The 16,794-nt window shown below is 46.1% G+C and overlaps 1 protein-coding gene across 1 annotated transcript in view; it reads right to left on the reverse strand.

Moving 5' to 3' along the window:
* Sorl1 (sortilin related receptor 1) overlaps positions 1 to 16,794 on the reverse strand; it is a 163,899-nt gene that overhangs the window by 56,678 nt on the left and 90,427 nt on the right. Inside the window, exons 17-23 of the mRNA XM_005069402.4 lie at positions 15,726 to 15,898; positions 14,075 to 14,206; positions 12,011 to 12,102; positions 10,102 to 10,348; positions 9,323 to 9,461; positions 3,138 to 3,311; positions 1,095 to 1,208 (exon numbers count right to left, since the gene is read on the reverse strand). Coding sequence (XP_005069459.1) covers positions 1,095 to 1,208; positions 3,138 to 3,311; positions 9,323 to 9,461; positions 10,102 to 10,348; positions 12,011 to 12,102; positions 14,075 to 14,206; positions 15,726 to 15,898 — 1,071 coding nt within the window. The remainder of the gene's footprint in view (positions 1 to 1,094; positions 1,209 to 3,137; positions 3,312 to 9,322; positions 9,462 to 10,101; positions 10,349 to 12,010; positions 12,103 to 14,074; positions 14,207 to 15,725; positions 15,899 to 16,794) is intronic.

A 16,794-nucleotide genomic window follows, 5' to 3' on the forward strand; every position in this document is an offset into this window, starting at 1 on the left:
GGACCTAAAGGCTTCCTTCATCAACCCATTCTTACAGTTCACACAAGGAGAGAGCCTCTGAGTAGCCAGGGGTAATCAGTTTGAAAGACAGGCCTGACTGGGTGTCTGGCTTCTCTGTTCATTCTGCCCACTAGTTATCCTTCCAAAGGCAACTTCTTACCACATCACATGGGTGGCTACCATAAAACTGCTAATCGGGGTTATGCCACGAATCCTACCTCCCCTATCACATACAGGAGAGGGAAGCATGTGGCTCCCTTGTCCACTCTGCTTGGTGCTCCCCATCCTCCTCAGCACCCCTCATTCGTGTCTAGTGGAGTTGATTTGGATACCTTTCCTGGATGATACAGTCTGGTCCATCACATTACTCACTACTCTACTGCCCCATCCAGGTCCAGTAACTTTTCAAGACACGAAATTCCCTATGCACATCTGGCCCAGCAAAGAGCCTGAGACAGAGGTGTTAAATATCTGAGAGCTAGGAGTTTTAGCTTAAGCTGGGAAAGGAGAGCTAAGGTTAAGCAGCTGTCTGCCTCTAGGCCCTGTGAAATGGAGTTGGACCTTAGAAGCAATACGAAGGTCACTTTTACATAATACACCCACCAACATTTTCCCACATTCTGGGCCCACTGGCACTACTGATCAGTTATAATAATCTCCCTTCAGCCTGGCACACAGCCTGCATCAGCTAATTGAAACAGCATAGGAGGGCCTGTTGCCTGGCTTTGACACGTCCGAGTGTTGATTTTACAAATCAAGTAATATCACCTGTCATTCACTCTGGAGCTACCAGCTGTGCACACACTAAGATCATGGCCCACATTGTCAAGTCAGCTCAGTTTCTGCCTTGAAGGCTTACATATAAGTAGCTATGTGACTTAAATTTTACATATGTAATATAAAACAATACCATACATATTTTTACATCTGCTTTTTTTTTTCTGTTGCCCAAACACCATCCATTTAGATAAATACCACAAAAGTGGCCAGCCAGTATCCTGAATCACAGGCCACAACCCAGAAAGACCAGTCAGCCTCCTGAGCAATTGGGCATGTTTAATTTCCTGGGAATTCTCCCACGCCTGGAGACTCACGGCAGTTTCTCTCGTCACTCATGTCTCCACAGTCGTTGTCGAAATCACACCACCAGATGCTGTTGATACAGTTGCCATTGCTGCAGCGATACTGGTTGCGAAGACACGTGTTCTCTAAACGAGGGGTGGGGTGGGGTTGAGACCAGCATTATTCTCACCACTGGACCACAAAACGTTCTGTTTTCAGTTTCCATTTCTCCCCCCCCCCAACACCATTCTGATACAGATGGGATGGAATGGGGAGGGAGGACCAAGAGAGCACACGTGTGTAGGAGAAGGGAAGTTCTCCCACCCCACCCCACCCCACCCCACCCCACCCCCGGAGTTGCTTTCTTTCTTCTTTAAATTAAAACTAAGATGAGGCAGGCTGTAAGTGTTTAGAGGCAATTACTAGGAAGAACAGGAAAATGCTGACACCAATTGGGTCTACTAGGGAACAGATCTTGTCATCAGCAAAAATAAAATACAAATTACACAAACAAGCCTTCAAGTGGTTATGTCTAGAGAGTATCAAACATACCCAGGCGATACATTTACAGCTATAATATACACCTAGTCGGCTCTCTGTACTCACGGCTTCCATATTCAAGTTTCAGTTAATCGAATACCAGAAATATCTAGGGGAAATTGCATCTCTACTGAACATGGTAAGTTTCTCCCTCTCCTTGATATCATTCCCTGAACAACACGGTTCAACCCCCATCTGCACAGTATTTACATTGCAACAGGTATTATGACAACCTAGAGAAGACTGGATGTATATAGCAGGTGGATAGAGGTTACATGAAAATGCTGTGCTCTTTTATCTAAAGGACTGGAGGATCTGTAGAATTTACTATCCACAGAAATTGTGGATCCTGGGTTAGGAAGGAATGACCTTATATAGCTAGATACAGTTACATAGCCACGTATACACTAATATAATAACCAAACAGCTTACTAAGATTTTAATAATGTGATATTCTCTCTCTCTTTCTATTCCCTTCCTTCCTCCCTCCCTTCCTTCCTTCCTTCCTTGGTTCCATGGCTTCTTCAAAGCAAGGACTTACATAGGACATAAAAGCATTGTTCAGCACACGGGATCAAAGACACCGGTGGCCTGTGTGGACAATCAAAAACATTCCAGTGGTGACTGGAGAAACCTTTTGGCCCTCTTCTTATAAATTACTGTTGACTTTCTTTCTAGATAGCTTTAAGATGTCATTCAGAGCATGAGAGGACGTCTCCTGTTGCTGAGGAAGGAGAGTCATCTTTTCCCCACTTGCATTTTTTAAGGAAGCTGGATGATAAGGCTCCCGTTGTCCACTCGCTTGCCCTGGCCTCAGAAAAGTGTGGTTAGGATTACAAAGCAAATATGACCTTTAGAATAAGGAAACACAGGACTTCAGCCACCAATCCAAGTACTTCATGGCAAGACCACCTTCCCTGGGCTCTCACAGATAAGAATATGAGGTTAGAGACTGAGTCGGTGACAACGGGCAACAAGACAGGAGTGGGGTGCCAGATTCTCAGAGGAAAAGACTTTCAGCCATTTATTCAAATTCAAACTGGCTAAAGATGAAGCCTCTCCTGTTATTTACTCAGCCAGAGCTTGGAAATCAAGACTTTTAGAGCCCGGCCAAAACTGATATGAAAGTCTGGGCCATTCCCAGCTCTGTGACGGCAGAAAGAGAGAGCAGTCTGCTCTGACAGAGGTTAGACAGTTACGTCTGGATAGCAACCTGGTCCACTGTTTTAAAAGGCATGCGCCAGAGAACCTGTATGAGAGAGGTGGGTGGGTACAGAAATATACAGAATAAAAGGAAGTTGGACCTGAAGAAAGCTTGTGTCATTTCTCGTTAAACCAAGAGGCACAGTTGTGGCCTTTATATAAATAACCCAGGATCCTTGTGAACGGGACTGAGAAACCTTAGAGCCCAAACCACACCCTCTGGGTATCTAATGGATCTCATTTCCACCTGGGACATTTTCTAATAAGCAAATCCTAGGCAACACCAGGACCAGAAGGGAGGAGAAGCGGGGGAGGGAAAAGCAGGTACACACCTTCTTTGACACAGGTGTTGTTCTTCCTCTGAAAGCCCTGAGGGCAGTCACACATCAGGTCCCCAGTGGAGAGGACACTGCTGGCCACACCTTCTGGACACCTGCAGCTTTTGCTGTTGTTGGCCTTAGGGAGACACAGCAGGCTGCAGGGCTGAGGTAAGCAGGCATTGCTTCCTAGAGAGAAAATGCAAAAGCAGGAGTTGGGTTAGTAAGCACCATGAGGGAGCCAGAGAACATGAACCATACTGAAGGTCATCCTACAGATGAGGCAGTGAGGACCCCAGACCATCTCTGAAGCATCAATCACACTGAGAAATCTCTGTTCGGAGCCCTAAGAAGGAGCCTACACCCCACAGTGAGGGCTTCGCAATCACTTGTTCCCATAAGCGTCTGGGCCTGTGGAACTGGAGAAGATGGCTCAAAGATTAAGAGCACCTGTTGCTCCCGTAGAAGACCCGGGTTCCATTCCCAGTGCCCATATGGTTCACAACCATCTGTGACTCCAGTTCTGTGGCTCTCATGCCTCCTCCTGGCATCTGTGGGTACCAGGCACAGGTGTACTACACACACCTACATGCAGGCAAACACTTACACACATACAAATGAAGTTTAGAGGATGGCTAGGGCTCAAGGGAAGCATGTGTTCCTTCTGGTGGTGTGGAACTGAGCTACTGTAGGTTTAGAAATCAACCAGGAACTTGGAGTGAGAAGGAAGGGCATCAGGACCTAAGGTGGTGCACAGAAGCTTAGCCAGTGTGTAAACTGTAGCTGTGGCAGATCTGCAGGTACAGTCCACAGAGTCAAAGAGACATGGAGACTTTCCTCTCCTCTTCACGGCCCCAGCAAAAGGAAAGGTGGCCTTGCATGGCCATCTGCAGTCACCTGAAGGTCTGGGCATATCTCCCATCTTTGGGTTCCTTACTGCCTCCCTTGTCTTTCAATGGCATTTTTACCTGCTCCAGCTTGAACTGGTTTCTGCTCTTCAGCATGCAAATGTCCTTTTCTGAAATATATACCTAGATAATGGTCCCCTCTTCTCACGCCCTTTGTACCACAGTACAGCTGACTGACTGATTGGAGACGCTCACATGAAACTGATTAGCCACTATCATGCAGTAAATCCACAGAAGGGCCAGACCCTATACTGACCTAACCACTATGATGATCTTTCCCATGAATCAGCTTAGTAAGAAGAATGCCAGAAAAGATGTCCAAATGCTACACTGTACTCTTGGGCTCTTATGGATAGACAGACATGGCCTAACTGCTTTCCTACTCCCAACCCTTCTGCCAGTAGAAAGGAGGACATCACACCTATTTTATAATGACCATAAGCCGGACACAGCTATGGAGAGGCATAAGGTGCTGAAAACACATGCATTGTTTTCTTTTGCTTTGGCTTTTAGTCATGAAACAGGGAGAAATAAACATTAAAACCTTTAAAAAGAGCTGGGCGTTGGTGGCACACACCTTTGATCCCAGCACTCAGGAGGCAGAGGCAGGTGGATCTCTGTGAGTTCAAGACCATCCTGGTCAACAGAGCGAGTTCCAGGATAGGCTCCAAAGCTACACAGAGAAACCCCTGTCTCAAAAAACCAAAAAAACAACAACAACAAAACCAAACCAAAAACCTTTACTAAAACTCAAACAACTGGTTCTTTGGCTGAATCATCTCATGGACATATCTCCTCCCATACCTCCCAGAAATCCATGTGATCTGTTTCCATGCACCGGAGACCTAAGCTAAGCTGGGTGGAACCCTGCTGACAGGCTGGGAAGCAAGATTCATAGATACTTTAGTTTCTTTCCCTGCTGCTGACAAAAGCAACTTAAAGGAGAAAGGGTTTGTTCTGGCTCCCAGTCACAGGCTGCAATCCATCGTGGAAGAAAGAGCCTGAGGGAGCTGCTTCCTTTGTGTTTACTGCCCAAAAGCAGAGAATGAATGATGCAATGTTGACGTTCTGCTCTCTTTGTTTATCTGTACCGTCCAGAATCCCAGCCAAGGTATGGTGAAACCCATAATGTGCAGATCTTCCCATCTAAACTAATGTGATAGAGCTCATTCTCAACAGAGATGCCTAGAGGCCCATCTCAATTGTGATTTTAGATTCTGTCAGGTCGACAACACCAACCATCACTATAGATGACCATGAGTATTGACAAGGGCCATGGGGGTACTGGGACCTTCACAGTTTAAGTGGCATTACAAAGAAAAAGTAAAGTGATTTAATGATGATGTCATCTTATGCTAAGACAAAGAGAGTATGAAGCACTATACAAACACATACATATATATGCAAGTATATAAGTGTATACATATAAACACATACATGGGCACACAGAAATAGAAAATTAAAAAAAATTCAAAGACTCCAGCAAATGACTCAATCCATCATAACAACCTCATTGCCAGAGCAGAATTGCCAGCAAACAAGATCACAAGCTCTAGTCTTTCTCTGACATCTGTGGGAATCCAAGGATTCCTTTACCTCAAATACCCACATCCTTCACTATAGGAATTGACACAGGAGCACTCCTAATGACAAACAGATAGGGGCTGTGTTACTGTTTCTGTCCCAAGAAAAGGAGGACCGACAGAATAAGTCCCTTAAACGTGCTCAATTATAGGATGACATCTGCACATGAACTGTGTCCATAAAATGGTATGACAGGCATCTTCACAGAATGAATGGCCCCAGCCAAACAAGCAAAAGTGTGGGTCCTATTGAAAGATACTGATCCAAGCAAAGGTGGATGGTACTGAGATATGAGAGGTCATGCGGGGCAAGACCAAGCAAGCCACCAGGTGTGAGGATGAGAACTGGGCAGGGCAGAGCATTTCAGTTGTCACAAAGCTACAGAACAGAACGCGGGAGTGCTCATGAGAGAGCCCGGTTGGAGATGGAGGGAGAACCCATTGCAGACCCTTTACACAGGATGCCAACAATGTGTAGTATGATGACCATCAGGCCAAGTAAAGAATAGACAAATGCCCCTTTAGAAGACCTAGCCCAGAAGTCTTCACAAGGCGTACTCAGGACATTTTCAGACTCTTTTTGGAATTTTCCTCCAGAATCAGTTTAGGAACCAAAATCTGCCAGCATCTCACTTAAGCATCTGAATATTTGGCAATTACCAAATTCATGTTGTCTCAAGTAACAGCTGCTCACCCCCACTGTGGATGCTTGGAACCCTGTATTTATGGTAGGCTCTGAAGAAGAGCTAAAGAACTCTGAAATGATTCAGTCCATGGCAGCATCAACGGAAGAGGCCCATAATCTTGTAAAGTGACCTCTTTAAAGGATGAAAGAGAAACTTCCTTCCAGAAGAAATAGCAGTGGCTCTACCTAAAAAAAAAAAAAATCCAGCCAGGTATCAAGACCCGAAATGCCTTCACTAGCCACCAAAGATCTCAAACCCATGTGCTTTCCATCTAAATTAATTTTTTTATTACAGGTCAGCATCTATCAAATCTCAGAACTTTAAATTGTTGTCACATTACCAGGGCTCTGCCATTCAAACCACGGCTGGAAGAGGGTGCAAAGCTTGATGGCTTCACTGACGTTCGAGTTTCAGGGGCAACTTGGCTCAGGTTCTCACTAGACAGGTTACCAAATCTGGCTTTCATGTAGGCAGCGAAGACAATGGGAGTATGTGGAGGCATGTGGATTTGGGTAAGGGCAATGATGACTACAGAAACCTGTGAAATGCATCAGTATGGTGCGAGTGACAGAGCTAGCCCCTAAAAATGCACCTGCCATTACTTTATGCGTGGCTACTAGAAAGCCCTGCATGTGTTAGGAGTGAATAACGAAAGTAACGAAGGTAGATGGCCTGCCACTGTATGCTTCCTGCACTGGGACAACCCCAGGGAGCTACAGAGAGGCAGGGAGGTTAAAGTGAACAGGGTTATGGCTGAAGGGTGTGCACAGCATTGGTAACCACTGGAGCATTAATTCAAACTATCTGGGAGGCTGGGAGCTTGCATTTTTGGCCCTGGAAAAGTCCTGCTCAATATTAAAGATGCAAAAGAATCCCAAATGGGTAGCAAGGACATATATTAAGTGTCCCCAGGCCAAAGTGACAGTCACCACTGATTGTGCATCCCTGTCTGGGTCCTTCCCACCCACACCTCTATCTCAAACCAGACCTTCCTCGGGTGCAGACACTATGCCAACCCCCTGAATCATTCTCTGGCTAGTTTAGGTGACAGTCACTCTTTAGGACATGAAGGGGAAATGAAAACTATGCTGAGACCCTGCCCAGCATACAGAATACAGGGGTTCGGACCCCGACTGCTCCCCAGGTGTGCGTGCGCTGGATGTGATTGGCCCTCAGCTTGGGTGCTTGGGTTGTTGGGCTAAGAGGCAGCCAAGATGGGATGCGGAGAGCAAGAGACAATCAGGTTCACCGGAACAGTGCTATAGCAACTGCTGGGCACACACAGCATGATAGTAACACTCAGAAACATGGGGCCGTGCTGCACTAGGTGGCTTCTTAGAGAGCATTCTGTGGCTTGCAAAGTGAAAGAGGGCATGGTGTCCTTTGTCCCAGGCCTAGAGAAAGCAGTGCTGAGGCTGCTAAGCAGGGTCTCATCAGCTCATCCTGCTTTAAATCGGATGTCTCTCAAGGTTAGTTGGAGCTGAATAATATCCTGTCTCAAAAAACATAAAACCACAAAACCATTAAAACAGGTGTCTCCTCCAAAAAATAGGAAAAAGAAAAAAGAAAAGGGTGGTGTCTCTATTTAGTGTCAGCTCTCACAGTGGTGAATACCTTTGAGAAGACTAATTAATATCTATGATTTCTTTCTTTGGTCTACAACCACAGGTCAGAATACCAACACATCTCCTGCCCCCCCCATCAGTCCTGAAGCCACACAAACAATACTGACTTATATTTGTACAACGCTTCATAGTCTTTGAAGGGAGTTCTCACACAATCTTCCTTAGTTCCTAAGGGATAGCAGTGGTTATCTATAACTGTATTATTTTCCCTGTCAATTTTCTCCTCATGTGGTAAGCCAAGAAGTATGAAACATTATCTATCAACCCTATAGTTCAAAACAGGGAACCCAGTAGTGTGTCAATAGAGGCAAGTCAGCAGACCCAGGAAGCTACTTAATCCTGTGGAGATAAGGAAGGTATGGTTAAAGGGACTACTCTTCCTGGCAAAGCCTCAACTTTCTCCTGGAGAATCAGGAGTCTCCGTCAAGATAAGCAAACAGTCAGCCAAGGAAGAAAGGGAGCTTCCACAGTCTCAATCCTAGCCTGCAGGACCAGCAGGGCAAAGCCCAACGGTAGGTTCTGGAACCCTGAGCCACCAGTTCTAAAAGAAGCACAGCCAGGAGTTGGTGCACACCTGTAAACCAGGTGCTCAGTGAGCTGAGGCAGGAGGATTGAGAGGTCCAGGAAAACCTAGGTTACATAATGAGGCTATGTTTCAAAAAGGAAACAACAGAAAGAATCAGGAATGATAGTTCATGCCTGTAATTCCAGCACTTGGAAAGCTGAGGCAGGGGCATGTCCAACCTGGGATCTACAGTGAGCTTCAGGATAGCCAAAGTTGCAATGCAAGAATTTGTCTCTAAATAAAAATAAGTAAAATGAAAACAGAAGCCCTTCTCCTCTCTGCTCATCCATTCTTTCAAAAATAAGAACTGAGCATCTACTAAGTGCTACACACTGGTAAAGTATTGAGGAGAGAAAAAGGCTTATTCATTTCTTGAGGGTTAGACATTCAAGACGGGACTGTGAATGAAAACAACACAACTGTACAAAGCATGACCACAGAGGTAGGAATGATCAATGGGCAGGCAAGCATCTGGGCACCCAGCATGCACCTCTCTTTGTGAATGTGCCAAACTGGGATTAAGCACATGCTGGGCCTCTCACAGCTGCAACCAGAAACCCATACGACCCACCAATGAGAAGCTGAGGGCAGGAAAAGGGTGTAATCACCCACCAAGCCCCAGCACTCCAGGCAGGCAGAACATGCTGTCTTCCAGCTGTTTGTGTATCATTAGAAAAGAAATTAAGATGCCATTAGGAAGAAATTAAATAATGTGCATGTTGTCGTGACAACAGAGAAGCAAACTGCCAGATCTTGCCTCGAGTTGAGATTGCCCACATGCAGCCCCTTTCCGGGGACCAAGTCTGGGGAGAGAGAAGAGGAGACTGCCTCACCAGCATTCTTTCCTTTGTAGAAGATCTTCATGTCCATCAGGCCTGTGAGCTGGCTTGCTAGAATCTCCATCCGGGAGCCGCTGTATTTCGAAGCTCTGAAGATGCTAAGCTGTGACCAGTCATCCCAGTAGATTTCATTCTAAAGAGAAAACCTTTACCTGTTAATCTAGTTCAGTGGGCCTCCTTTCAGGACACTTCGCGAGGACAAGGGCCATCCACACCACCACTATGTGGGGACAACAGATAATTACTGAGTAGCAGGTTTGGTCAAGATTTCACTTAAGAACAACTGTCAGTGCCTTTATTGAAACCTCACCAACTGCCCACCAGGAAAAAAAAATGGCCTAGAAGAGACTATCTAGTGCACATTAAGTTGGACCAAGTAGGAGCCTCAGTGTTGAAATGTGCTTTTCCCATGATGGGCAGAGTCATTTGCTCCCTAGATAATGTAGGTGGTCCACAGTTCATCTTCAGTCAGCTGGGAGTGAAGCAAGAGAGGACGCTATGGAACTGAAACATGGTCCCTAGCAGTGAAGAGCAAGGACACTCAATGGAAGGAACCTCAACTGCCAGCCTGTTAAAATGTGAGCAGTGGCAGAAGCCTAGCATCTCTCCATGAAGGCCGGAGACAAGTTAGCGCAAATTTAGAAGAGTCAATTCCCAAGGCATTAGGCAGACTCTTCGGAAAAGCCCAACAGGCCCCAGATCTGCACCTCGCATGTTCTTCCCCTGCTCCGGCAGATGGCACCGGGGCACTCGGCAGGACGAGAAAGACTCACCTTAAAGACAGCGATGGCATAAGGGTGTGGAAGATTGTCCAGGATGACTGAACGCTGCTGGCCACTGAGCGTGATGCGCTCGATACAGTCCAGGTAGGCATCTGTCCAGTAGAGCCACTGGCTGTCCACAGAGATGCCATTGGGCCACTTCACATCCTCCGACACCAGAGGATACGCAGCAGAGCCATCCATGTTGCTCCGGTAAATCCCAGGCTTCAAGTCTCCCCAGTCAGTCCAGAACATCACCCTAGCCAACAGAGGGATCGCACAGTCTCGTGAGAATGAGACAGGAGAGCCCTGACTCTCTTCCCAAGAGGTAATAGAATAATCATTAGAACAATTGGCATCAAAACAATCACTATTCCTGTTACCTGTCGTGACAATATTTGAGAGTCTTTCAGAAACTTAAAACAGTTGAATTTGACTCAAAACTTCATCTACTGAAATCCATCTATAATCACATGATTCCAGCACTACACAAAGAAACGTACACATGTGTATATTAATCTAAATGCTAACTGATAGAGGAAGTGTTGCATAGTAGTCTATGACAGAATATATCTATTGCAATGCCCCTAAAATGTTGTATGCAAAGTACTTTAAAACCTCCATATTTGTATGTACTACTTAGTTTTTTCTCAATGACACAATCTAGAGTCACCTCAGAAGAAGCAACCTCGATTGAGGAACAGCCTCCAGCAGACTGGCCTGTGGGCGTGTCTGTGGGGATTATATTGACTGATGATTGACGTGGGAGGGTCCAGACCACTGTGGGCAGCGCCACCCCTGGGGCAGGTGGTCCTGGGTTATATATGAAAGCAGGCTGAGAAAGCCATGGAGAGCAAACCAGAAAGTGTGGTCTCTGTTTCAGTTCCTGACTTGGCTTCCCTCAGTGAAGGGCCATAACCTATAAGCAAAATAAACTCCTTCCTCCCACCAAGTTAGCTTTGATCCAAGTTTTTAATACCAGGAAAAGAAAGTAAACTAAAATACTACATGCTCTTTGATAAGCTATCATCAGTCCATCCACATGTCTTTTGACAGGCAGGAAAAAACAAGTACCCTATGATTCTATCTGATGTGATGTGCCGTGTGTGTCACTAAGGGGCGCTAGCTATATTTAAAGATCATGATTGAACACCAGTTTTTAAAAAAAAAACTACTCTGAATAATACAAGCAAAAAATTATCAGTAGCTATTATGTATGACTAATGGTGTCTATTATGTAACAGTGATGTGATTACATTCCTAGGCTGTAGGAGGATGAAGGGTGAAGAATGAGAATTCAGCAAACATAAGTTTCCTTACAAAATCTTCTGTTCTCTCTTGGTATCTTTAACCAAGCCCATAGATTTCTTTTAGACTTTTCCTTTAAAAATAGTGCAATTCTCAATTATAAGTATACCGAGAGAGGAAAGTTAACCTGGCATCTCCTTCTTAGCTATGTTTCCTGTGATTAAGGAGTTAATAAAAGGTTGCCATGCATACCCCAAGTGCCTGTTAATTTTAAATAAGAAAACATGCACATGCTGGGAGTTGGGTATGTGAGAAAGACTGATTGAATTAAATGTTTGTGAAATGCATGAAACTCAGGGGAAAAAAATCCATCCTTTCAATGTACCAGTGGCCTGCCAGCTTTGCAAAGACTCTCTATAGGGTTACCTTTCCTGTAGAAACACCACACAGATGCAAGACATCCGGAGATCTTAGGAGAGCTGGCTGCTTGCTAATCAAATACACATGGAATCACCAGACCACAACTACCAAGATATGGCTTCAAAAGCCTCATTCAACCCGTTACCTCCACCGTGATCACAAGAAGCAGAAACTTTGCCCCAAGTTTGCACTTTCATGAGCATTTGTTGTAGTAGTGAGAATAACGTTGACTCCCCACAGGGGCCACACTTACCCCTCTTGGGGTACAAGGACTAGAGCCCTGGGCCGATCAAGCACCGAAGAATTGATGATGGTCAGTCGGAAGTCGCCATCTGGATTAGCTACCTGGCAAAACAAAGGTTGGGTGGGGGAGATGGAGAGGGATCTGAGCTCCTTACAAAGCCCACATTGTGAACGCCCTCCATCAGACCCTGCCTACAGGCGTACCCCTCTGTGCCCTGCCTACAGGCACACCCTGCACACCCCCTCTGTGTCCTACCTACAGGCACACCCTGCACACCCCTTCTGTGTCCTACCTACAGGCACATTCTGCACATCCCTTCTGTTTTCAGCCTACAGGCACACCCCGCCCAACCCCTCTGTGCCCTGCCTACAACCACACCCTGCACACCCCCTCTGTTTTCAGCCTACAGGCATACCCTGCACACCGGCCTCTGTGTCTGAGTACCACTCTAGAACCACTGGGAAACCTACCTTGATTCCCAGTCAGAAGGCACAGATCACGTCCCTGGCTGAGAAAATTTTCAAATGGGCTGAAGGAAAGGCTAGAACTGTGTGTTTCCTGACCCCAACCCCAGGGCATAATAACACGAGCAAAAGTAAATGATCTGGTCCTTCCAAGTCCATGAGCTCCATACATGCCATTCCTCAGTACTCCACACAACCCCCACACTTCTTCCTGCACACTTGAGACCATTCCTATCCCTGATAACTCCTACAGCAGTGCTGGTGCTGAGTAAACAGGCGCTGCTGAGTTGTTTGGGAATGGATGACAAGGAAAGAAGTCTGCACAGGCAGTACAATTTTGGGTTTGCCTTTTTTTTTCAATTCATGGACGTGAAACTACAGATTTGGAGGGCTGGCTGTACTTGGCTGCCATCACTACTCCACATGAATCTCCTCTGCCAGTGTCCAGAGGAGACGCCCCTCCGCGTCAGGTTCAGTGTAGAGGGTGGGAGCTCCCCCATTCACTTCATCTCTCTTCACACCACCCACTCCCCAACCACACAGTCACGTGACTCGCTTCATGTTCGTAGCGGAATCATCATCATCAGGACAGGTTTCTTTATCTTCTCATCGTGTTGCTTCTTCCACTGAGCTAGCCTGTTTGTGTGGTTTTCCGTGGTTTCCCTTTGTTTTAAGACAAGATCTCTGTGTACCTCAGGCTGGCCATTAAACTTACTATGTAGCCCAGGCTGGCCTCAAAATCTTGATCCTCCTACCTCAGCTGAGTGCTGGCATTACAGGTATACACCACCATACCAGCTCCATTAAACTTAAAGCCAATTAGAAAGGCACCAACAAATTTAAGAGCAGGCCTGGTGCAAGACCAGCTAAGTAAATTGACTCTCGCTCTCAACACTGAGAAAAATGAGATTCAGATTCAGGAAGCCCCTTGCTGCATGTCCCCTAGCGGGGCAGGACGATGCATGAATCCAGGGCAGCCTTCAAGTCTGTGTTGTGTCTCCTTCTCGCTGTGTCACTTAGCTCTCTGTGTCTCCCTACTGTGTTTTCCCCCGTTAACTGGCCAAGTCACACCTCCATGCGGTGTGGATACAAAGGGCTGCTGGGACAGTATCCTAGGGCCACAGCAGTGACCTGCCAGGTGCGGCGCACATGCGCTTCTTCAACACAATACTTTGAGCAGTTTACAGGCCTCCTCCGCCTCATGTAACCGTGGCTATACAAGGTGGAACAGGTTTCTGGGCAGCTAGGTAATAGATAGGCAGAGATCAGTAACGCTAATGTCATTGTTGCTTTAGATAATAATGGGCTGTTATTGTCATGATGATTACAACATTATGAAATCATCATCATTATATTATTATACGATGCTTCTGCCAGCCAAAATACAAACTCCTCTGTCTCCTAAATGGCACCTGTGGCTTTGGGTCCTCACTTGGGTTCCTCTGAGATGACCCCCTTTCATCTCTTCAGAGATGCAAGCCGAGGCCCTGGAAACCCTGGCAAATTTCCCGAGTTACATGACACACTGCTTTCTGTCTTGTGTCAGATCTGGCTCAAAGCCCAGCTGCTCCACCTGTTTGCCTAATGAAGAACACGGGAGTACTCGTACCTCAATCTTTTTAAAGCCAGCATCCACCCAGTACAGTAATTGGCTGAGGGGTTCGAAGGCCAAAGCCTCCACAGTCTCCAGGCCAGAATTGATGATCACCTCTTGCCCGGTGCTCCCATTCAAGCAGAGACGCTAGGGAGAGAAAGCAGTAATCAGCACTGTGAACTGTGCAGCAGACTCAGGCCAGCCAGCCAGCCAGCCCCACGGACAGTAACCCTGCCTTCATCAGCTAGCTGTTTGCCAAGGGCACAAGGTTTTATAGGAGGAGATGTGGGTTAGATGGGAGAATCTTCCAGACCCTGCTTTAAACATAATGACAGGCAGAATTTAATCATTTCTACTACTGCATGCTAGTATTGTAAACACAGATTACTAAACTATGGCCTATCTCGGGGTAATGATCTATTCATGGAGACATAGGAATCAGCTGCTTTAAAATAAATGAAAAGCAGACTGCTGCTACTTTTTAATTCTCCCGCCTCCTTTCATAGTCTTTTATCCCTTGCAAGGCTCTTGGACATTGGGTATCATTGTTGGGACAGTTACACTTAGTGGTCTTCCCCAACTCCAACCCTCATAATGTAAAACTTACGTTAGGTCAGGACTTTGGAACCAGGTAGACGATGAGTCAATATGACATAGCTCTCTTTTTGCCCTTTTTTGAACCTATGGCCTGCTGGCTAGATAAGTGACCTACCACTGAGCTACATTCCCAGGCTCATTTGGGGATGGAGAAATGGTTCAGTAGTTTAAAGTGCTTCCTGCTCTCGCAGAAGAAAGCTCAGTGCTCAGCACCCACATGGCAGCTAGCCAAGTCTGTAACCTCGGTTCCAGAAGTTACTTCTCCTAGTCTCCTCTGGCATCAGGCATGCAATGGTGCACAGACATACATGTGGCCAAAACACCCATACAGATAAAGGAAAATAAAAAAATAAATATTCAAAAATGCATAGATTTGAGCATATGAGTATATGACCAAGTGTCTGGCCTATCAAGGGATCTTTAATACCTATATCCTGTGGGGTGTGTCTGTGTGTGTGTGTTGGGGGTCTGTGTATGAGTATGTCTGTGTGTCTGCATGGTGGTGTTGTGTAGATGTTTTATTTTTGTAGTCCTGAAAATTGAACCTGGGCTCTTGTGGTCACTGGGTAAACACTGATCCACTTGGCTGTATCTCCCCTGAGTGCCTAGGCTGAAGTCATCCACACCCATACACACAATCTCTCACCATGTCCAGCCACTCCCTGGTTCCTGTCTGAGTTCAGGAGACCTGGAGTGGGTAGTCATGTGAACTGAAGATAACTGGAGTGTCACTACACTTTGACTTGGAGGGGAAGATACTAAAGAGGAAGTTGGCAACTGACTATCCCACATCACTGGCCCTGGAACCTTCCCAGAAGGAAAAGTGAGACCCCAGATGCAGTCAGGGATACAGACTGCGGGCATCCGTTATCTTTCTCATAAGGGCAGAGCCAGGCAGGGGAGAGAATTACAACAGAAAACTGCAGTTTCATGCAGCAACACAGGAATGAGTTACCATGTGCAAACCACTTGCAGCTAGCTCTCCTACTTAAGCCTCACTTGAAGCCTCTAAGGACTGAACAGTCAGAATCCACAGCCTCAAGACTAAACCAATGGCTGACAGACTCACCTGGATGGTGTCCAGTGCCAGGTCTGACCAATACAGGCAGTTGCGTTCATAGTCAAAGTCCAGGGCCACAGCTGCCCGCAGCCCTGAGAGAGGCAGCTGCTCCGTGGCTCCCGACGCCAGGTCATAGCGGTAGATGGACTTCCGCACAGCGTACAGGATGAACTCATTCTCTTCTGCAGATACAAGGCAACCATGATAGCCAGGGATGCTGAACACTGCCTAGCAGGCCTGGCCTATTTCTTCTCACACGCAAACCTCAACCCCTTTGTCACAAGGGTAGATCAAGAACAATAGTTTAGACATCTAGACTCAGGACACAGAACAAAATCACATTTCTAACCCAGAAAATGCATTTCTTTACCTATGTTTTGCTACACTACAAAAACAAAAATTTCAACATCCATATTTCTGATCTTTGCCTAACAGGCTTTGGTCATACTCATCAACATAGGTGGCAGACAAGTCATTCCATATCATACCATCATCTGACAGCCCTGTAGCACCATTATCTTGGCGACTACTTGGTAACTTCTAAAGCCTTTTAACCAAGTTTCTTACTGAATTTGTTCACTTACACATACTATGGAAAATGGCCTGTTTATGCTTTAGGGTGGACCTGCAAAGTTTCCAAAGCAATCATACGTTTGTTCTGGAATGATTACAAAATGTTCTACAGAGTAATTACAAAGGTTCTGTTTCTGCTCAGCAAATGTTTACACAATGTACTTACTATGTACCAGGCATTGTTTAATCCTCAAAACACTCATGAGATTGAAGAATGAGTATTCATTCACTCAAGGATGCTCAGCTAGGAAGCAAGTGTCTGGATTCAGAGTCTCTGTTTTTAGCCTTTCCACCATGCCACCTTTAATGGCTTAGAACCTCACAGTGACACATAGAGGGTCAGTGTGCTTCCGAGTGTTACCTAATGTCAGACAACCAGTAACTTAAGGTCTAATACCCTCTCTTTCTACTTAGGAAATAGCCAGAAGTCATCAGGACTCTTCCACGGGTGTGCAGCGCAATGAGCATCTCAGTCTACAGCACACATCGAACCCCGGGATAGCAG

This window comes from Mesocricetus auratus, unplaced genomic scaffold (genome assembly GCF_017639785.1).
Source record: "Mesocricetus auratus isolate SY011 unplaced genomic scaffold, BCM_Maur_2.0 Super-Scaffold_100022, whole genome shotgun sequence".
Lineage (NCBI taxonomy): Eukaryota > Metazoa > Chordata > Mammalia > Rodentia > Cricetidae > Mesocricetus > Mesocricetus auratus.